A 24,126-nucleotide genomic window follows, 5' to 3' on the forward strand; every position below is an offset into this window, starting at 1 on the left:
AGGAAACCTTTATCGCAATATTTGTCTCCCTAAACTTATTACTACTTTATGGCTTGATGTGTTCTAAAATCTAGGAAAACATTTTACTAAGATATACTTGTAAGATATTGGTTTTCTCCACGAAAGATGTATTCTGAATATTTCTAGGATTACTAGGCAACAAGATTACAACTATTTTCTCTTGATTATATACCCCCTGGCTCTTTAAAATATGTGTTCTGGGTTACCTAGACAACAAGAACACATTAGATGGCCTTGACTATACGCTGTTTCGTCAGAACACATCATTATTTCTAGCTGATTAATTTTTGAAGATCTGATCAGAACAGATCAAAATTTCTAGCTGAAATACGCTCTCAGAACACATCGGAAAAAAAGGTCGCCNTGATATCTAAGACTGTGGATACTTAATTGAGAAGAATCGATCCGCATTTTTTTTTCACCGGGGCTTCGTTTTCTCCAAATAGCTGATAGTCCAGTGGGGTAAATGATATCTAAGACTGTGGATACTTAATTGAGAAGAATCGATCCGCTTTTTTTTCACTGGGGCTTCGTTTTCTCCAAATAGCTGATAGTCCAGTGGGGTAAATGATATGTAAGACCGTAGATACTCTCGGGTACCTAATAGCCCCCCCCCCGCTAATTAATTTTTCGAAAATTTTCCACCCAGTACATTCTTATTCCAACCCCCCCCCCGCTTATTGATTTTTGGGAAATTTTTTTTTGAAAGCTCCCTCTTTTGCCCTAATTCTGCTGTATCAGCCTCCTTTTCGAACATTTTCCACCCATGACATTTTTATTCCAACCCCCCCGCTTATTAAATTTTGAGATTTTTTCCAACCTCCCTGCTTATTCCAAACCCCCCGGCTATTAGGTACCCGTATATGTTACAGTTATTTTCTTGACAAAAGTTTCTTTCTTATAAGAACTCATATTCATGTTGGTTATATGTTATCTAAACAGTTGATTAATCAGAAACTCTTTTGGTGGCGAGACGTTTTTTTGTTTTTGTAATATAATCAAATCTTAATTCGCCATGGCATGACAAGATATGATTTGATATCCAAATACCTCAAATACGAAACAAAATATCAAAGGGAATAGTTCAAAATCAAAGAAGAAAAATACCAGCTTGAATTTACGCAAACATTTGTATTTTGGATGTTTACCGATATAACATTTGTTATGAATGAAACTACACGCTTTTTTTTTATAAGAATACACTTTATAAGAATGTCCATGATGAAAATGGCCAAAAAATTAAGAATCTGCTAAGAATATCACCATCATGGAATTTTGCTATTCAAGCAAAGAATGTCATTTTTAGAGCATTCTAAATTATAAATTGCCAATTACCCACAAGTAATAAGAATGCTGTAAGAATATTTTAGGATGATTTTTCCAAAAAAGTTAAGAATATCCATGATGAAATGGATTTACACCATTCTTATAAAAAAAAAAGCGTGTAGTTAGACAAATTAAAATAACATAGTTATAGTAAAAATTTCCTCTAAGCAGCTCTAAGTACAATCAATCAATGAGATTAAAAGTAAACGTGTCTATGAAATATAAATTTTCGCTAAAAGGCGAATATGAAATTGTTCTGAAGACAAAGAAACAAAAAATCGAGCAGAGAGTACAGTATATGGCCCCTAAAATGCTTTTCAAATTTTTTTCTAAAATCGCAAATTTAAAAAATTTCCAATTTTTTGTAGCACCTTATTAATCTTTCCCAAAAGTTGAATTCAGAAATTTTCACTTTTAATCATATTTTTTCTTTGCTCAAAGTCAGGTAGCATTTTTCTAGTGGCCCCTAAAATGCAGGTTTGGTTTTTCAGCAATAACTTTCCTTCATCCATTCAGCATAAGCTAACTTTATTGAATACAAATAAAAAGGTATGTTATAATTTGAAGCCATTATCCAAAGTTTAAAATTTTTATTTTTAAAAAACATTCAAGCAATATATTTCGGTGGTATCACAATTCCCAAGCTTATAAAAATACAAGTGTTCTGAAAAGGTCTCTCATAAAACTAAAGCACATAATCATGTTTACACTGGGAAAACAAAAGGGATAAAGGCAAGAGACAGCAAATCAGCATTTTTGAGGCCATAACACTGTGCGTATAAGAGGTTATTGAACAGCTAATGCTGAATGGAACACAAATATATTTGATCTTCTTTGTCCTTAAAAGGAATATATTCAATGATATCTGCAATATCTTCTTCCGACCAAGCGATCAACGGTCCCATCTCGACGTGCTGATGGGAGTCGAAAAGAAACACTTTTTCATTGTTAGTGGGTCGAACCAAACAAATGGATTGGTGATTGCAAGTCACTATTATGATTCTGGCATTCAAGAATAAATATGTAATGACCTCGTTTAAATCTTTTGGTAAGGATCTCTTTCCTCTAAAACATGAAGATCTACTGGTACTAGGTCGATTGCTTCTTGTACCAGTAGATTAGCAGCTTCCTCGTGCAGAGTATTTCCAACTTCAATGCAGCCAACAAACAAAGGAACACTGCTTACGAAGTTAATATTTGAACGCTGGCTCATAAAATAGCCAGTCAAGATAGAAATGACGCAACAAGCGTTACTCCCGTTTCTGCCATTCAAACGACTTGGCCCAAACGTTCGGGGAGAATAACAAAACTATCTCCTTGGGTGCAATCACTTACATCGAATGAACCCAACAAGTCAGATCCTAGGCTTTGTACCATTTCCACATCTAAATGGTCGATGCCAAGATCCTCCAACTCTTCTGCAGCTGTCTCGATTGCAACGGCTGCTACTTCCTCTTCCTCCTCCTCCTCCTCCTCCCCCTCGTGTTCTTCTCTTTCTTCGGCACAAGGTTTGTAGTTGACACCTGATGTGGATTGATAATACTCGATCTTTTCCAAGGGAAGGACCGAAGCGAAACAAGTGAACCCTTTCTCTAATTGCTCCTTGGCAAAACTGATTCCGAGTTGACATTCACCAGACTCTTTGTCCTAAAGTGAAAATTGTTTTGCATCAGATAAAAAAGATTCGGATATGTTTCTTTTTGGTACTACTAAACAGTTACTGGACAAAGTCGAATCCAATATGCAAAAATTTTGGGCTTGCGAGAAAAGTATAATTCCTATATAATTCCATAATTCCAGGTCATAAATCGGAATTATTGGTAGTTTTCCTTCGAAAGGATGAGTTTCTATTTTGTAGAAAAGAAGATGCTCAATTCATGATATGCACCACTGCAATGACTTCACGAAATTATGCAACTTTTCTGTTTTCGTTCCACCCAATGCGTCACTTTTTCTATTGTTTAAGTGATGTATTGGGTGGAAAATTTTAAAGTTCTCAGAAGACACTGCAGTGATGCATATCATGAATTATCAACAAAATCCTTGCGTGACGTCAATTTTAGAAATTTATAGCCTCCGCGGAAGCTATTCATAATATACACCATTGCAATGTCTTCCAAGGACCCAACAGCTGATTGGTTGTAAGTGACATATTGACAGATTTTACGTCACTTACAACCAATCTAGCTATTGGGTCCCTATTGGGTCCGTGATGTAATGTCAGAAGACATTGCAATGGTGCATATCATCAATGTATGCAAAAATATTGGACAGTTAAAGAAGCCAATCAAATGTCGTTATTTACGCGCGTCGGATAATAATTCAAATTATCATGTTTTAACGAATTTTTAATTGGCATTTTAGGTTGGTTGCTTTTCTGCTTTAGGACTGGGTATCTTATAAAAGATAAGTACATTATTAAAGCAAACATACCTCAAACACGACACTTGTATCAGCTTTGGCACTCAACTCTGCGATTTGGATGTATAAAATATAAGGTAAGATTCCATATCCCTAATCAGCAAATCGATTTCTTCAATACAGCGTTCCTTCTTAGCGTTCAATTCCAGTAATAATCGATGGTTAGACTCTGTAAAAGTAAACAACCAAACTGTTAGAAGTTTTCATTAAAATAAGCTTTAGTGATTTCGATTATTTTAAACAGATTAATTTTCGTGAATGACTCTTTAAATACATAAATTTTGGCTGAAAATGTTAGTTTTCGAGAAAATTCAAGAAGTTTAGAAAAAGTAAATGTTTTAAGTTATATTAAAGGCAATCGATCGGGTTAATATGTATGTCAGATGCCGAGTCAACAGCGTGTCAGCAGTGAAAAACAAGAACGTTGAAAATACCAAGGCATTAAAAGTTTTCTGGACTTTTTTACTTTTGTGATTACAAAAAACACATAAACAATAAACTGATGCAACGCGCGTTTATTCTATTTTGATTGATTAAAAAATGCAAAAGGTTTGCAATATTATCACATTGTTTAAACGTTAGTCGGACTGATATTAGATTTCTATAAATCTCGATCGATTGCCTTTAAAGTTAAAGAGTATGAACTCATACATATTCATCGCTTTGCTAATATAATTAGAATATCAAAGGCCACATTTGACTGGACAACTCAGAGAGAACAAAACTGAAAAAATTTGTTACTCAGCACTCCAAATTAAGTAATTTTAGATCCCGATTCCAATAATGTTATATATATTTTTTTAATTTAATATTTACCTTTTATTAATTCAAATTCGCTACACTCCTCTCAAGATTTCACTGTAACAAAGCGTTCTAGTAGACATTTTAACTTCTTGTTCGATTCTGTGAATTTCGCTCGACATCCAATTCTTAGTTTTGCAGAATCTGAATAAGTAAGTTGAGTTGTTAAAAAGTTTAGTTTACATGGTTTATATGACTTTGAGGGATGTATTCATTTACCATTGCAATTAGAATGTTCCAATTTTTATGATGTAATGTACGACGCATGTCGCATGGATATTACATATCGAGTAACTTAAAATAATAGAATGGTTACCGCGAAGGGATAAGGATGTAACGATACAAGCAAATCAAACATTAAAGTATAGAAGAAATACGGGGGGACAATAAAGGTTTTTTTTCTTTAATTTTTTCAAATTAAGAAAAAATCAAATATACCGTGTGTTCGTAATAAAGCGGTCAAATCTTAACCGTAAGTATGTAAAAAATCCTTATAGTGTTTTTATGATTTTCATCTGTTATATATATATTTTTTTTTGAAATGAGATATTTTTTTGGAACAATAAACTCGATCAATTTAAACAGCAATGATTATTATAACACAACAGATATAATAACAAGGTTTTGCTTAACTCATCGAGTGTAACCGCTTAATTATGGACGCACTGTAATGAATGCATATTAACCTGCATATTTTTGCAATTTTATATTCCAATGGAGCATTTCGTAGCGACAAGATTGTATTGCGTTTTGAAAAGCAGGTACAAGAATGGTACTTTTCAAATTATCAAGTTCTCCATTAATTTGTGTAGATGATACTTCATTATCCCAAACAGTTGACAAGATTGATTCTTTTCTGGTTTGCTTTTCAACAAAATAGGTATTTTAAGATCCGATAAGTCAGGTAGTTCTATTTTCTTGAGTAACTCTTTTGAAGCTGGACATGCATTTGACGGAAATTGATCGAGTTGATGTTTCAAAAGGAGCATTTGTTGGCAACGTGAGGGTTTGGCAGGTGATAACGAACCTGAAAACAAAAAAGGTGTTGGTGTTAATCAAATAAGATGACATTTCTTTTCCCTTCACCGAATTAAAAAAAAACGAAATTACATCAGTGTATATAATATGTCAGGGGAAATTATGTGAAAAATGAAAAGTATTCCATGATAGTCGAGTAAACCTTATACAGCGATTCTAGTGTTTTTGAGCAAAAGAATTGGAGTGAACTATATGAAAAATTCAATTATAATTATCTCTTGAGGACAAAAACACAAAAACACCACACTCACCGGAACTTAGAAAACGAAGGAATACCGGATGACTAAAAAAAAGACTTCGCACTTTTGGCAACTTCTTGGGCCGAAAAAAGTCTTGAATGTAACCAAAGACATTCTAGCTTAAACGGTATAACTTTTTAAGTTTAACCCAGTAGTTAAAAACGTATGAGCTTGCAATTCCTCTTGTATGGTATGTTTTAGATTTTTAAATAGGTCATAACTAAGTAACAAATGATCCAAATTTTTTAAATTATGCTTCAAGTTGGACCTTCCTATATCACTCAAACGAATTGAGATTTTTGCATTATTTTTACGGCTCAAATACGCCGTCAAACATGCAAAGTAGTTGTTAGTCACCCGGTATGATTAAGAGATGACTGATTTTTACGCCAGGTAAATGAAACAGGGATGTAAAAATTAAGAACAGAAGATACAAAGAAGTACTACGGGTCTGTGCATTGCTAATTGATAATGAGGCTGTTTGATACAAGATGGTTAAATTTTTTTGTGATACCTCCACGTGCAAAACACTTCAGTTTGTTGAGGAGAGACACAAAATCAACATCTTTTAAATCAATCTTCATCTCCAGGCATTTATTGTTCAACTTCGATGTAAATTTTGATACTTCATTCGTTATCTACAATGAGAATTATTTGAATCTTTACTTACAAACAACTTTGCATGAGGTTGCCGATTATTTCAGTCCAAATGTTGATTGCTATAAATCAATTTATCTCCAAAATTATAAATTTTAAAGGAAACAATTGAGACTTTCAATCATTTTAATCATTTTTCATGTTTTACCCTATTTGTTTCTTCCAAAATACAAAGGTAACATTGCATTAAGTGGATATGGCTCCCAAAACAAGTTTTGTTCTTATTTAAAGTTACTTTCATCATCGGCATCATATGGCTCATAAAAACTGTAATGGATAAATTACCATATGCTGATCGGTTTTTTGTAATAAAGCACACTAGAAATTAAGATTTAAGGTACCAAAAATATAAAAGTGTACCCGGTTGTATTTTTTGAGCAAGTTTTGGGCAAGGTTTAGAGTCTTTCGTCTGTTCCAAAACAGAATCATTTCAGTGAGTGTTTCTTCACGATCTATAATAAGTACGCAAAAATTGATTTATTACAATTTTCTGAGTTTCTTTAGGAAAGTCTCTTCTGCTACATGCTTATCATCTACTGTTTTAAAGCAATAGTGTTATTATTTAAAGTGGTAAAATCTGTGTCTCAGTATGCTTGAATGCATTATATTTTATAAAAAGAAATACGTTAAATATGTCAACGTTAGGATGAATTGATACCATTCTGATGATTTGCTAAAAGTTGACACATCCAGAAAACTAACAAGGATGTATAATACCGGGTGCACCCAAAAAAAAATACAGGTTTGTCGAGATATTGTGAGCTTCAGGATTTAAATTTTTTTTCATTCTTTTTTTATCGTATAGAGGATGCTTTTAACTTCAATTTTGAACTATCATAAATTAAATTTGAAAAAGTAGTTCGAAAGTTATTTCAAAAAAACTTTGCTCGCTGTTTGATGATTTTTTGAATTTCAACATGGAAAAAAAGTTTTTTTCACAGTCATTCGACAAACATGTATACATACTTTTTTTGGTGCACCCGGTAGATCTCTGGATAAATAACTTGCTGAGTTTTCATTGATTTCTGATGTTCTAACTATGTCCGCAGAAAGCAATAATATGGCTTTTCTTCGAGCCTTTGCGGACATGGCTGGAACATCACTTGTTTTCCGAAACAAAAACAATGCGTTACATTCCACCGTTTTATAAGATGTTTATTCAGAGTTCTATTACACAGCACTGACGCTATATAGATTTGGAAAGAAATGGACAATAAAGGGATGTGAAAACTAGTCAGCATACTGTTTAAATCAAAAAGCATTAAAAGTGAAGTAAAGAATAAATCTAACTTTCTGGCGTCTGATACTTTGTCGTGTTAGCACATCTTGAAAGGTAAGAAAACAACTGTTCGCATTCTTCCCCGGTTGATTTTCCAGTCCCTTGTATCCACTCACCGTCCCAATTGACCTGGAAAAACAATGTTAAATATTACATATTGAGAAGTCAAAATGGACATTTTCGGACTTTCTTTCGTGTTATTCATAGTACAAACTTATCATGAATGTTAATTTTTTTCTTTCCCTCTACATAGTCTTTTTAATCAAAAATGTATGTAGTATATCAAGAGCTTTCTCTCCAATTACTCTGCTGTCACATGGTTTATTTCGGTGAATTGGTTTACAATACACATCTCAACGCTTAAATTGTGAAAGGGCTGCGCATTTACTAGTTTGTTTAAGTCGCTTAATGATTTCTATTTGTAATTTTGACTATTGCAATGTCTTCTGGCATTACATCATAGACCCAATAGCTGATTGGTTGTAAGTGGCATAAATCCCGTCAATACGTCACTTTCAACCAATCAGCTGGTGGGTTCATCCATGATTGGCCTCAAAAAACGGTTTACTATTTTGACGTTATTTCATGGTAAGGTGTAAAGTATTCTTAATTTTGATCTTCATTTTCTTCTAGGCACTAAATAAAAATAATCATGGCACCTAGGGCATGCACCCCCTGCGAGGTGGGTTACTTTCTAAGCAAAATGTGCACGAGTAGAACAGACACCGTATGTCGGCTCTGTGACGACAATTATTTTAATCCGAATGTTGGCTTTTTAAAGACCTGTATGAGGTACGTTCGTCTTTTTTTCGCATAAATTATTCATTACTAATGATCGCATTTGAAATGGTATAATTTTTCTTCTTCTGGTTAATGGAGTTTTCGTTCTTCAAAAAGAGGAAGTAACTGAAAGTGATCTATCCTTAGCAGAAAAATTCTTGAGGAGATTCGTTAAAGATACTTAAAGGCTTTACGGTAGGCTTTCTTTGAAATGCTTTCAAATCTGTATAGCCATTGAATATATAACATTACATACATACATACATTTAAGCTTAGTAAATGCAAAGGGTTAAGTCCACGCATAGATCTAAAAACACTGAAAAGATACTGATTTTACAATGTTTATCTTTTTCTACATTATATATTACTTTTCTTACTAGGTAAATCAGAATGTAAAGCAAACTTTCATAATCTAGTTCACTATCCAAGTCAAGTACGTATTAATGGACCTCTTTGGGCGTCAATGTCAGGGTTCAACTACGAAAATTGGAATGGGGATTTCAAGTATTATTTCCATGGAACACAGATGATTGAAAAACAGGTATAAAAACTGTGATACTGTATTTTCTTTTTTTTCTCATCTACTCGAGTGTGTCAATGAGGTGAATTTTCTGGTCTGTAAAATTTATCAAATTTTGCGATTTTCATAATGAAGAGTATTGAGCTCAAATTTAAACGTATAAACAAGTTCAGAATATTGTGTAATTGATTTATTGTGAAAATATAACCTTTTAACTGAAGTTTAGGGCAAACTCTTTTGTTAAAACTGTCAAAAACCGCGAGTAAACGACCACTGAAGTAAGGTCCCAAAATTGCTGTTTATCAAAAAAAGCAACGACTCGGCCGCGAGTTAAGGGTTAAAAACAACTGTTTAGGGTGGCCTGCACATAGGGGCACCTGATCTAGGGTCGGGGCTAATTTTATGGCTTAAATATTTTCTTCAGGAAGTTATTTTGTCAAAGGAATCTTCGAAGTCCAAACTTTGATCTCCTGTTATTCGAGATAGGGACCATGAAAAAATAGCCCCGACCCACGGTTCGGTCCGCAATTTATCTGGCTTTCAAGAAAATCTAAAATGGCTTTTTGATAGCCAATACAATCGCTGCATTTGCAGGTTTAGTGGGCCCCATTACTCTGCTAAAGAAAATTCATTGGATTCGAGAAAACATCAAAATTACAGACCAGACAAAAAATTACGCAATGCCCTCTACAAGCCATTGTGATTGGCTGATCGGGAAAAAGACGTGAGATCTGATTGGCGTAGAAAAAGTGAATTTTTTTTAAGAAGGAGGCGGGGAAGAAAAAGAGGCGAAATGTCTCAAAATGAACTTCAAAAATCAAGAAACTTGCAAAAATTGAAAGGAAAGAAATGAATTTTATTCTTCTTGTGAAATATTTTATAGCTCATTCATAGGATGGGAATGTATCTAAACTAGAAGGACTAGACATCAGATTTAGAAGAACGAGACAAGGTGACTTTTTGATACACAATGCACAATATATTTTAAACTTTCTGTAGCTCAGACATAAAAAATCCAGAAAAAAATGACTCCAAAACCATCTGAAATCCATTTTTTCTACATCCTGAAGAAAAAGAAAGAATATAAATAAATATAATATAAATCAAGATTTGTGTCATCAATCCATAACCTTAGAGATAAAACTTTCAGTGAGACAGGGATGGTTAGCATAAAATACCCATCTTTTACTTCCATTCTCTTTATAAAAAGACCATAATAGCATAACATAGCATTTTAATCTACATTCTGCCAGAACAGGGATATTAGAAAATGAAAGAGCCTTAGCTCTTATGTAGGGAAATTAAATATCTAAAGTGAGGAGAGTGAAGGGGGTTTAGCATTTGCCAGCAAATAATAATGATCTGAGTCAGGCTGGATTCTCCATGAATTTCGACCAATTTTGAGGTGGTACCACAACTCCTTCTTCAGTTGAAAGTGAGAGAATTCTCTTGCTCTTGTCATCTGCGACTTGAATAATATCAAGAATCCACAATTAATAAAAGTTAACTAACCTTTGTTTTATTGCAGTTGAGCTCCAGCACGCATTTCAAATTCAAAAACATCTCAAAACTGAAGAAAGCTCGGTTTTTCTTCTTCCCATCTTCTTCGTTCTTAAATTGCACTAACATCATCATCATTGACAACACCAAAAAAAATCTAAAGCTTTTTGGAGAATAAAATAAAGAATTATAAACAACAAAGAAGTGAATAAAAATGAAAACTGAAGCTATAACTCTGGGCAAAAATAATGCCCTTCCAATAAACTTGTGCATCCAAAATACAGTTAAAATTACTAAGAAGTGTTTCCTGATTATAAATCATAATTCTTTGAAAGAAAATACATTTTGACTCTGTTAAATGAAAATAATACCGGTATGCAACATTTAGAAAAAGAAAATATCAGAGTCCTTCCCCTCTCAGAAAAAAAGATTTCAATGATTTCGAAATATCGAGTGACAAACAACATTTTCCAGACTGTCCAGATTGAACGTACTTACTAAAATAAATTGTTTCAAAACATTCGAAAACATTTGCACGCTCGTGTGAACACTCAAAAACATTCGATTTTCAAAGCGCTGTTTACATTTGAAAATTCGAATGTATTTTCGGCGTAAAGCTCTGTTTAGACTTAAACACGGAAAAAACTACAGACTCGCAAAATTCACCTCATTGATTTCCTTGAGTGTCATGAAAGTTTTATACATTTTAAGTTTTAATCATATATATTTTGCTTTAATTCAGGTAGTTAAATCAGTCAATGTAGACATGAGACTCTCAGAGTTAGTTTCAAGTATGAGCACTTTGACACCAGAGTAGAGTTTTTATAACAAACTAGTTGGAAAAAGGTATATATTTAAGCTGAAAGCAAAACGACCCCTTACAAAAATATTTGAAAATACAAACCCCTAGGATTAGGGGGAGAAACTACGAGTTAACGTTTTTCTTTCATGAGAAATGCATGAAAATGTGCCAACAACCACAACCCCACTATTTTATTACCATGGTAGATTATTTATTTCCACAGTATTACCAGTATCTACAGTAATACTACATAGAATTGTTCCAATTTTGGTTTTTACTCAAGATTTGGCAAAAAAAACATTTATTTGATTTTTTTTAACACTTTAGAGATGCTGAAAATGAATTTCAATGTCATAGACCCTTCACAACTCTCACAGAGACCCCTAACATTCCTCAACTCAAGGAATTTGTCAATCAAGGCAATCAAACATTAATACTATATATTACATACCAAAACCTTTAGCCATAGGTTTTATCATGTTCAAAAGTTGATTTAAAGTTTTCCGATCAAATTGATAAAACGAATTCAGAGCCCTTGAAGACGGGCTGAATTGTTTGCTAGAGATTTTAGAACTCCTGATTAACAAATTTATGATTTATTTCTCGTGAGTTAAAGTTACTTTGATTGAGGTTTTTGCATTTTATTCTAGAGACTTTGTATGAATTCCAAAGACTTCAAACAAAATGCTTTGCTCTTAAATCCGAAAAATATACCCGCTCACCATCAAGAGACAACGCTGCCATTCATTTCGATTTTCATGGTGACAACAAGTTTGGTTTGATTAACTATTTTATACAGGTATGTGTACATAAAATTTTCATGTAAATACACGGTCAGCTTCAGACTATACATGATTTCAATCTAATTTACTCGTAATTCACAGAGATTCTAAATCTGAATATATTATTAAATTTCAATGTTTTATTTGTACTTAATTATGTAATTATTAAATGAATTACAAAATAATTTATTTATGTAGTCAAAATTTTGACCGCGTTTTTACAGACACAGTGTAATGTCAAATTTTGTTATGCTAGATTTTTAAACGAGACTGGGACATATACTTATTTGTATTAACTTTGAGGCCTTTTTAAGAAATAAAGAATGTATGAAACTGATGTATATTAAATGTATTAATTCACTCAGCATGACATTGCCTTATGTATCTTGGTTAAGCGAACTATTCGGTCCAAAAATTTGAAGTTTTAGATTTATAGATACTATTTCATGTTTCAGGTAAACGAACGTGAGCATATTTTGGCTGTCTTGAATTTATTGACGATGGTAGATGAAGTTCCTTACGGAAAATTTAATGATGAGACTTTCCATGTATCTCACATAAAGTCTTTTAAAAGGTATATCTATTCGTTTTTTGCCTCATTCGTTTTTTTTCGTTTTTTACTCTTTTATTAATAAAAATATAACGTCAGAATATAAAATAAGGGAAAAAAGTAAATGTCCATCTTAGAGGTGGTATAACATATATATCTGTTGCTCCAGGAAGATTAGTCCTTCTGAAATCATTTCTTAATTATTGTTCTTTGTTCTAGGTCAGATGAGTATGTAGCTATCAAAGTAGGCAGCATTTTGGACAAAAAAGTTTGTCTAACCAAGAACGACACTATATTTTTAGTTGATTTTGTGAACAGTAATGAAAGTGATTAAGAAGAAATAGAATTTTAGGCCATTTTTCGACGTTTTCGTTGTGCCATTTTCCTGAAAGTGGATTTAATTTCGAGAATGAGCCTCAAATCAGCTAAAAGTGGTCTTGAAACGGTAATTATCTACAAAAATAGAAGATATAGGGTGGGTTTTCTTTCTAAATACAATACACCTTTTCGACCGTAGCCGCCAAATGCCGCGCGGGCATTTTTTATCACCCTAAACTCGATCCAATCCTTTTTTTACACTTTTTTCTATTGTCTTCAGGCGCGAAAAAAGGCTAGGACGGTTTTAGGGTGGTAAAAAATGCCCGCGTGGCAATTAGCAGCTACAGTCGAAAAGGTGTATTTCAAAAATTTCCTGTCGATTTAATTTTGCTAGTCAGCAATCTTCTTATAAGTATTTTTCTGGTAATAATTTTTAATTATTATTCTGATAATTATCGAAATAAAAATTGAAAGTATCATAATTTTTCTATCCCCAACGTACTAAAAATCAAAATAAGTGGAAAGAAATTAAATAAAAATTTTTCATAAGTTCACTAAACGAAATTTTGCTAAGCACACTTCTTTCCCTGTGTGCTTAAAAAAGATAGTGTATTTTAAGTGGCTAGCCATGAAAAATATTCAATACTTTTAGATAGTATTTATTGATATCTCCCCCTATAAGCCTATCAAACAGAACGGTATAACAGTTAACATGAAATGTATTTTATTAGTTACACAGTCTTCTCGAGGTGGGATACGGGATATACTCAATCTATAATTGTAGCAGCACATTATCACTCGTCCTGAAAATAACCTGGTAATCTTTTTTTGTTATAGACAATGAATAATAACTAATGATAAAAAATAATAAATGATTGGATCGCTGATGTTACTGATCAAGTCGGAGAATTTGAACGGTGGAGATTGTTAACTAAGCTACTGACAGCTACTGAACATCTTAGAGAGACTCACCCATTGGTGAACAATCAATTATTGAATAAGTGAGTCTATTGGGCCTTTCCAGAAAAAAGATTGAGCAGGGAGATGTAGGACATGTGGTTAACAGGAAATCAACCCATGTCCAGAGGTAAATGTACGGGGGTCAAGTTACCTTTTCTTCCAGGGGTAGAACTACTGTCCGGGTGGTTGAAAGAGCTTTTATCCTCCTTCCCCTGCACATTCCTTTTCGGGATGGGATTTAGGCAAGTTTATTTTATTGAAATATGGTAATTTTGCAAATGGAAACTTTGATAAATCGGGTGTTTCTGGGTGGTTGTTATCTTTTATATTTTCTTAGACAAGGTTGATGGGCTCATGCTTTTTTCCTTCTTTTTTCCCGTCGTTCAAGGGTTTTTTTATTGTTATTTAAGGTTAATTTTATTTTCATAACTAGGTAGATCTATCAAAGTATAGGTTGTCTTCTATGAATGTTGACTAGACTACAGTTGGTAGCAAAGTTTTTATGAGAATAATCTAAATGGTGTGATACAAATAGGTCGATAGATTATAGAAACCATTTTCTGTTCTGTTTACTTGATTTTTTCGAGCATATTACATGGAATCAAAGCAAATAAAACGCTAAAAATCAAAAAACTAATTCGAGACCTTTCTATTAGATTTGACACGGCAAGAAACGGCAGACAGGCCTTACAATTTGTAGCATGTAATATTTATGTAATCCAGATCTATTTTCATTATCGAATGCTGATATGGAAAATATGCAATGTAATCCAAATGTAATTTAGAGTTTTCTTTAAAATTGGATTACATTTAAAACACTTCATGAAATTGATTGATGTAATTCAAATGTAATTCGATTTTTTTCTTTCATTGGATTACATTTTAATTATATAGCAAAGATATTTGCTGTGATTTAAATGTAATCCTTAGTACAAGAGTGTAAGAGAAGTATTTTAAGAGAACTTTTTACCTGAATGATGTACTAGTTTTAAGTATGAAATATTGTAATTTAAAAAAAGCTCACGTTGTTGTTTTTCATGTATTGAGAAGTCAAAATGGACATTTTCGGACTTTCTTTCGTGTTATTCATAGTATAAACTTATCATGAATGTTAATTTTTTTCTTTCCCTCTACATAGTCTTTTTAATCAAAAATGTAAGTAGTATATCAAGAGCTTTCTCTCCAATTACTCTGCTGTCACATGGTTTATTTCGGTGAATTGGTTTACAATACACATCTCAACGCTTAAATCGTGAAAGGGCTGCGCATTTACTAGTTTGTTTAAGTCGCTTAATGGTTTCTATTCATGATTTTGACTATTGCAATGTCTTCTGGCATTACATCATAGACCCAATAGCTGATTGGTTGTAAGTGGCATAAATCCCGTCAATACGTCACTTTCAACCAATCAGCTGGTGGGTTCATCCATGATTGGCGTCAAAAAACGGTTTACTATTTTAATGTTATTTCATGGTAAGGTGTAAAGTATTCTTAATTTTGATCTTCATTTTCTTCTAGGCACTAAATAAAAATAATCATGGCACCTAGGGCATGCACCCCCTGCGAGGTGGGTTACTTTCTAAGCAAAATGTGCACGAGTAGAATAGACACCGTATGTCGGCTCTGTGACGACAATTATTTTAATCCGAATGTTGGCTTTTTAAAGACCTGTATGAGGTACGTTCGTCTTTTTTTCGCATACATTATTCATTACTAATGATCGCATTTGAAATGGTATAATTTTCTTCTTCTGGTTAATGGAGTTTTCGTTCTTCAAAAAGAGAAAGTAACTGAAAGTGATCTATCCTTAGCAGAAAAATTCTTGAGGAGATTCGTTAAAGATACTTAAAGGCTTTACGGTAGGCTTTCTTTGAAATGCTTTCAAATCTGTATAGCCATTGAATATATAACATTACATACATACATACATTTAAGCTTAGTAAATGCAAAGGGTTAAGTCCACGCATAGATCTAAAAACACTGTAAAGATACTGATTTTACAATGTTTATCTTTTTCTACATTATCTATTACTTTTCTTACTAGGTAAATCAGAATGTAAAGCAAACTTTCATAATCTAGTTCACTATCCAAGTCAAGTACGTATTAATGGACCTCTTTGGGCGTCAATGTCAGGGTTCAACTACGAAAATTTGAATGGGGATTTCAAGTATTATTTCCATGGAACACAGATTATTGAAAAACAGGTATAAACTGTGATACTGTATTTTCTTTTTTTTCTCCTCTGTCATTAAAGTTTTATACACTTTATGTTTTAATCATATATATTTTGCTTTAATTCAGGTAGTTAAATCAGTCAATGTAGACATGAGACTCTCAGAGTTAGTTTCAAGTATGAGCACTTTGACACCAGAGTAGAGTTTTTATAACAAACTAGTTGGAAAAAGGTATATATTTAAGCTGAAAGCAAAACGACCCCTTACAAAAATATTTGAAAATACAAACCCCTAGGATTAGGGGGAGAAACTACGAGTTAACGTTTTTCTTTCATGAGAAATGCATGAAAATGTGCCAACAACCACAACCCCACTATTCTATTACCATGGTAGATTATTTATTTCCACAGTATTACCAGTATCTACAGTAATACTACATAGAATTGTTCCAATTTTGGTTTTTATCATTTATTTGATTTTTTTAAACACTTTAGAGATGCTGAAAATGAATTTCAATGTCATAGACCCTTCACAACTCTCACAGAGACCCCTAACATTCCTCAACTCAAGGAATTTGTCAATCAAGGCAATCAAACATTAATACTATATATTACATACCAAAATCAATCTGGAGAAGTTAAAAGTAACCGTTTACCCTTTCCTTAAAGTCAAATTCAAATAATTAATTTGTTGAGGTGTGATTATTTTCTATTTCGTTTAATTTAAATCAAAGCTGCTTACTTTCTTGCTGCACAAATTTTATTCTGTTCCTTAACAAAAGATTTTGACTCTTTCAATTATTTGCTACTTTCACACAACTGAATAAAGTAAAATTGCCAACCAACTAATGCCATTTTAGATATTTAAATCATCATTTTATGACTTAATGGTTGACAAAACCATTTGAATGAAACACAATACAAATCCAAATCGTTGCTTATTAATTATTTCGGTTTCTAAATATTAGCCAAAGGCTACACGATCTAACATAATGTTTACCTTTCCGATCTTCAACAATAAGTTGATATGTCCATATGCTTATCGTACTATATAATGATGATTGTAAACTAAATTAACTTTCATATGACACCAAAATTGACATCAAAATAACAAATCAAAGGTAATAATAATAAAGTGGACAATATTTAACATTCTCTGAATAGATAACTTTTTTTAATTTGTAAGATAAAATTTGTGCAGTCAAGTCCTTTTGCATCGTTTTATTATTGTTTCTGAGTTTCCACTATGAATGTTGATAATGTTTTCATAGTGTTGTAGTGTTATAACTACAAATTTTTGTAACATGCTGATAGTGTTTGTTACAGAGATGATTATACTCAATTTTTAAGTGTTGTTTTTTAAAAGAGTTTCCGCTATGAATGTTGATATTGTTTTCATAGTGTTGTAGTGTTATAGCTACAAATCTTTGTAACATGCTGATAGTGTGTTTGTTTCAGAGATGATTATACTCAATTTTGAAGTGTTATTTTTTAAAAGAGTTTCCGCTATGAATGTTGATAATGTTTTCATAGTGTTGTAGTGTTATAGCTACAAATTTTTGAAACATGTTGATAGTGTTTGTTTCAAAGATGATTATTCTCTCAATTTTTTTTATAAAGGGTTAATTAAACTTTGTTTTACTTTTTTTGTCGTTTAAAAAATCAGTTTTTAAGATGCCTATAAGCAGCTTTGTACCCTAAACGTTAAGATATGTTGAACGTTTGTGTTTAGGGTGGGGTACAAAGTCCTATGGCTTATCCTTCACGTGGTGTACCCTGTTACACATCTTTAAAGCATATGTAATATGCCTTAAAAATGCTAACTGAAAGTCAAGGCTTAGAAGAACCTTAAAGGAATAAATTTTCGCTGAAAAGATTTCGAAAAATTTGGTGTATTTTGCCTTTCCAAATTTGAAATAATCAATGCTTTCTTCATCTTCACTTAATTAGTGATTTGCTTAAAGCAAAACTTAATCTCCACTGTAAAGTTATTTTTCATTTTTTAACCGAAATATGTTTACGCCATAATTTGTTCCTTTAAGGAGTTTAAGTTATTTTGTCCAACTTTAATAGGAAAAATTTATGTAGATGTATTTATATGTATTTATCTCTTCAATACCCAAAGAGACATCTGAACTAACTTCTTTTTTTTCTCATGTCTAAAATCTTCTCCAATGTAAAAATCACACTTTATTTTTAAGGCCTGTTTTATATGAATTGTTTTGGGATTACCATTAATTAATATATATCTTTTCTTTACAGACAAAAATTAAAAACAAATTAGAATTAAAAATCATGTCACAGACTAGCGATGACTTTTTAATGGAAGAAATAACAGCGGAAGAGAAAAGGATAAGGAAAATGAAAGTAGCAATTGAGGAAGATCGAGAACAACTGAGGAGTGAGAAAGTATGGCTGAGCGAAGAGAAAGAAAAGGTGGAGAGGGAACAATTAAATAATCGAAACGAAAGGCAGGAATTAGAAAGGATGAGAAATGAATTGGAGCAGGAAAGGGAATTATTAACGGTGGAGAAGGCAAGACTAGGAGAGGAAAGAAAGGTTTTTGAGGATGAGAAGCTGGCCAACAAGAAAGACCTTTCAAGAAAGGCTTACGACCGCTATCGTAGCATACACGGCGGGCCACGGTCGACGAAATCTTTTAAACATTGGGTGGAGAAAGGTGGGCAGGATTCAGCTGGTTTTTTGTCGTCCTGGAGCGCGAAGAATAATTCTTTGCAGCTTGCAAATCAAACCCCCCAACACCAACACCATTATAAAATAGACCAAAAAGTCTTCCATGTAAGTCTTTCTGGAGAGGCAGCCACTGGTGTCAAGCTATGATCGATTTAACATAGCTTGACTACAATAACTAATCGATGGATGATCCTCTTAGAAAGGCTTACATGGAAAATTTTTTGTATTAGTCTTGCACATTTTAGTTTTTACCTTTCTGACTAAGCCTAAAATTCTCACAAAACCACTATAGCAAGAAGGACAAGATAGTTGCTTGAATATACTTTTGTTACTCCAACAAGGTTCCACTTGCAAGTTTAAATCTTTGATTATATCCTATAATGTATCTTTTCATTCAGAAAAATGTTTCCAGGATTTGAGTTCCCGTTGAGAATTTACAAAATGAAGTATTCAGATCATTCCCTTAAAAAAGGAAAGGTTTCTACTGTTGACAATTTCGTTTAGAGTTTGAAGTTAGGTATTTTACCAGATAAAGATTAAACATCATTGCCATATGCATAAATTAATCCCTGAAGATCGCTTATTTAACCTACCTTTGCCCAGTCCATTTATTCATAAGAGTTAGCATTTTATAGTTGCCTGTGCATGATACTCAGAGGTGCATAGATATTTCTATTATTTAGTTGCCTGTGCATGGTTCACACAGGGTTAGATATTTCTATTATTTAGTCGCCTGTGCATGGTTCACACAGGGTTAGATATTTCTATTATTTAGTCGCCTGTGCATGGTTCACACAGGGTTAGATATTTCTATTATTTAGTCGCCTGTACATGGTTCACACAGGGTTAGATATTTCTATTATTTAGTCGCCTGTGCATGGTTCACACAGGGTTAGATATATTTCTATTATTTAGTCGCCTGTGCATGGTTCACACAGGGTTAGATATATTTCTATTATTTAGTCGCCTGTGCATGGTTCACACAGGGTTAGATATATTTCTATTATTTAGTCGCCTGTGCATGGTTCACACAGGGTTAGATATTTCTATTATTTAGTCGCCTGTGCATGGTTCACACAGGGTTAGATATATTTCTATTATTTAGTCGCCTGTGCATGGTTCACACAGGGTTAGATATATTTCTATTATTTAGTCGCCTGTGCATGGTTCACACAGGGTTATAGATGACAAGTAGAGAATTAAAAAAACAGTCAGTCACAACTTTGAAATAATATTGCTTAATTCTACTTATAGTCTTTCATGGCAAGATAGAAACCTTTATTATTACCTCGATATTCTTTGCAAAATCAAACATAAACTTTAGTATCTATACATTTCAAGGTTTATTTAATACGCCAATCTTTCAATGTCAATGTCCCATTCATATCATTGGAATCGTTAGGAAAAGGTTCTTCGATATTATTTACAAAAATATACGAATTGTTATCAATTTAAGATTTAATATGATTCATCTTTTTGTCATTTTCAGTAAGATACTAATTTAATGAATGTATTGAGTATTGTATTGGTATATGGTATGGTTGTATTGTTCCCGCTATACATAAAAGGTAAGTAAACATTTTTCTATAAGTTTAAAAACAGTGTCCTTTTTCTAACTTATTTTAAATAGGTACATTCCATTTATGTTTTACCTTTTCATTCATTATAGAAAACATGGCATGTGACGTGATAGCGTAACAGATTGAATATATGGCGAAATGTAAGAATAACTTTTTTTCTTCATACCTTACTATCCAATTTTATATTTTGTGCTCTTCGCCAACCTGTCAAAAATATTTACAATCCAAAGGGCTTTTGATGTGTTCAACAACACTCTACTCGGCGGGTGCGACGCCGGGTGACGGCTAGTCTATATACTAAAAGTCTAATTCGTATTGAGCTGTGGGGGGGCCATTATGGATTTTTTTTCAAGTTTTTTTTAGATCGAGCTCCGAGCGGAAAACCAGTAGAGTGTTCTTTTTTCGAGGCGGAGTACGTTTCTTTTGAGACACGTCACCGGAAAACATGCCTACGGTTCCTTGCCGATCGGGAAACGTCGCCCGGTTTGGAAGCGTATCTCCGTTTTCGAAATTCTACTTTACTGGTAATTTTCGTAAAAGTAAATAGAATAGCAAGCAAGAAGCTCTTTGGTTTTTTAATATTGATTGATTGATCTGGTCTTTCTGCTCTGGTCACTGGTGCCATCGTTTGGTCTAATGGACATGCTATCCTGTTTCTTAAATAGAGAACATTTTGTTATGGATTTGTACAGTTGTTCTTCAGAAATTATTATGGGGCTTATCGCAACCAACCATCTATCTTAACAAAATAAACAAAGACCAAAAGACCGACCAATGGAAACATTTACTTTAGCCCTCTTGAAAATTGAGAGTGGCATATTTTTGCTGCATGGTAATACATCCAAGTAATTTGGTAGTCTTTGTAGGCGGCAATCACAAATATGTCCGACCGACTGACTGACCGACCGGCCGACCGACCGACTGACTCACTTTTTAGATCGACCGACCGCCTCACTTTGTAGACCGACCGACCGCCTCACTTTATAGACCGACCGACCGACCGACCGCCTCACTTTGTAGACCGACCGACCGCCTCACTTTGTAGACCGACTGACCGCCTCACTTTGTAGACCGACCGACCGACCGACCGCCTCACTTTGTAGACCGACCGACCGCCTCACTTTGTAGACCGACCGACCGACCGCCTCACTTTGTAGACCGACCAACCGCCTCACTTTTTAGACCGACCGACTCACTTTTTAGACCGATCGACCGACTCACTTTTTAGACCGATCGACCGACTCACTTTTTAGACCGATCGACCGACTCACTTTTTAGACCGATCAACCGACTCACTTTTTAGACCGATCTACCGACTCACTTTTTAGACCGACCGACCGACTCACTTTTTAGACCAACCGACCGACTCAATTTTTAGACCGACCGACCAACTCACGTTTTAGACTGACCAACCGACTCACTTTTTTAGACCGACCGACCAACCCACTCACGTTTTAGACCGACCGACCGACTGACTCACTTTTTAGACCGACCGACTCTTTACTTTATAAGAACACTTTATTTTCCATAATTTTTATTATGTTGTAAATAGGAAAAGGTTATAGTTTATTGACACCATCATATATGATAAAATGAATCATTCTAATTTCATTCAGATTTATATACATTAAATTTATCACTAGCACCTCTTCAATTAACACTAAACCTCATTATAAAAATATTGATATTATCCTATCTTCCATTTCTTTGGGTTCCTTTAAAATTGAGCGGCTGATGATTTCATTTTATACCGTACCAGTTTTTTGTCCTCACTAAATTCATGTTTTCTGTCTAAAATGATTTTGGCCTTCGAGCTTTAGCTTCTTGCTTTTAAAGTATTCAGTTATTAATCATTATATGTCTTTATAAAAAGTAAAATGGTTAACTGGGAGGGAAAAATTGGAAAAGTAGACACATTTTTGTTCCTTGTGTTTTGTTTATATCGGGAATCCGCCATTTTTCTTTATTTCCGTTCACATAGCAACGTGATAGACCGTATATTTTATAGCCCGGGTTCTTACGGAAGATAGCTTAGAAATACAACAAGGCGATATCTCGAGATTGGAAAGGAGTTAAGAGATGGTTGACCCCTCATTGGATCGGGAATTTAATAGAGAATAAGTTGAGAAAGGTAAGAGTGGGTATAAAGAGACTTTCGAAAATAAATATATTTGGGCATCTTTGGCCCGATGACGTCATCAGAACCTAAAAAATAGAATATCTAAAGTTTAAGAAGGATTTAGGCAATGGTTGACCCCTCATATTGTATCGGAAATCATCGAGAGAATCTTTTCGGTAAATGACAAATTGATTTCAGTCAAGCAAAACATTTATTACCCTTTCAATGATGTCATTTAGGACCCAAATGACGTCACAAAACATTAAATTTGCAATATTTTTAGTTTTCAAGTTCATCCATTTACGATTTAGAGTGGTAATTTTTCGTTGTTTGGGCTTACAAATCAGATTTTTTTACCCTCCCCACCATCCAAAGGGCTTCTGATGCGTTCAGCTTATCTACTCCTCGGCGGGTGCGACGCCGGGTGACGGCTAGTCTATATACTAAAAGTCTAATGTGAGTGAGCCGTGGGGGGGCCATTATGGATTTTTTTCCAAGTCTCTTTTTGAATCGAGCTCCGAGCGGGAAAACAGTACAGTGTTCTTTTTCCGAAGCGGAGTACGTTTTTTTCGAGACACGTCAACGGAAAACACGCCTACGGTTCCTTGCCGATCGGGAAACGTCGCCCGGTTCGGAAGCGTATCTCCGTTTTCGAAATTCTACTTTACTGGTAATTTTCGTAAATAAAAGTAAATCGAATAACAAGAAGCTCAACAGCTATTTTTCTTTTTTTTTCTTTGGTTTCTTAATATTATTATTATATATTTCATTTCAGCAACAGAAAACAGTAATAATTTGAAAGAATTGTACATCTGGTGTCTCTGCTCTGGTCACTGGTGCCATCGTTTGTAAATGGATATGGAATGGTGTAATGGTCATGGTATTCCTGTTTCTTAAATAGAGAACATTTTGTTATGGATTTGTACGGTTGTTCTTCAGAAATTATTATGGGGCTTATCGCAACCAACCACCCTAACAAAATTCACAAAGACCAAAGACCGACCAACGGAAACATTTACTTTACTCCTCTTGAAAATTGAGAGTGTCATATTTTTGCTGCATGGTGTATTGGTAATACATCTAAATAATTTGGTAGTCTTTATAGGCGGCAATCACAAATATGTTTGCTCAACGACTGACCGAGCGACCGCCTCACTTTGTAGACCGACCGACCGCCTCACTTTGTAGTCCGACCGACCGCCTCACTTTGTAGTCCGACCGACCAACTCACTTTTTAGACCAATCGACTCAGTTTTTAGACCGACCGAACATTATTACAATGTTGTTGTTTAACCAAGAACTCTAGAACAATGATAAGCAAAATTAAAAATACACTTTCACTTTATTTTCCATCATTTTTATAATGTTGTAAAATAGGACAAGGTTATAGTTATTATTGACACCATCATATGATAAAATGAATCATTCTAATTTCATTCAGATTTATATACATTAAATTTATCACTAGCACCTTTTCAATTAACACTAAACCTCATTATAAAAATATTGACATCTTCCATTTCTTTGGGTTCCTTTAATATTGAGCGGCTGATGTTTTCATTTTA

The 24,126-nt window shown here is 33.7% G+C and overlaps 1 protein-coding gene across 1 annotated transcript; it reads left to right on the forward strand.

Annotated features, from left to right (window-relative positions):
• The first annotated feature begins 18,463 nt into the window (after positions 1–18,463).
• Positions 18,464–19,292, forward strand: LOC136801370 (golgin subfamily A member 6-like protein 6). Its single transcript, XM_067058008.1, has 2 exons — positions 18,464–18,848; positions 19,261–19,292. The coding sequence occupies exons 1-2, from the start codon at positions 18,464–18,466 to the stop codon at positions 19,290–19,292; spliced, it is 417 nt and encodes a 138-aa protein (XP_066914109.1).
• The last annotated feature ends 4,834 nt before the right edge of the window (positions 19,293–24,126 follow it).

This window comes from Clytia hemisphaerica, unplaced genomic scaffold, assembly GCF_902728285.1.
Source record: "Clytia hemisphaerica strain Z4C2 unplaced genomic scaffold, Clytia hemisphaerica genome assembly, whole genome shotgun sequence".
In the NCBI taxonomy this organism is placed as follows: Eukaryota; Metazoa; Cnidaria; class Hydrozoa; order Leptothecata; family Clytiidae; genus Clytia; species Clytia hemisphaerica.

Excerpts from the sequence above, each read along its gene's own strand:
- LOC136801370 (XM_067058008.1), top strand. The coding sequence starts at position 18,464 with ATGTCACAGACTAGCGATGACTTTTTAATGGAAGAAATAACAGCGGAA. Across the intron at positions 18,849-19,260 it reads TAAACATTGGGTGGAGAAAG|AAAAATGTTTCCAGGATTTG; the intron begins GTGGGCAGGATT and ends CTTTTCATTCAG.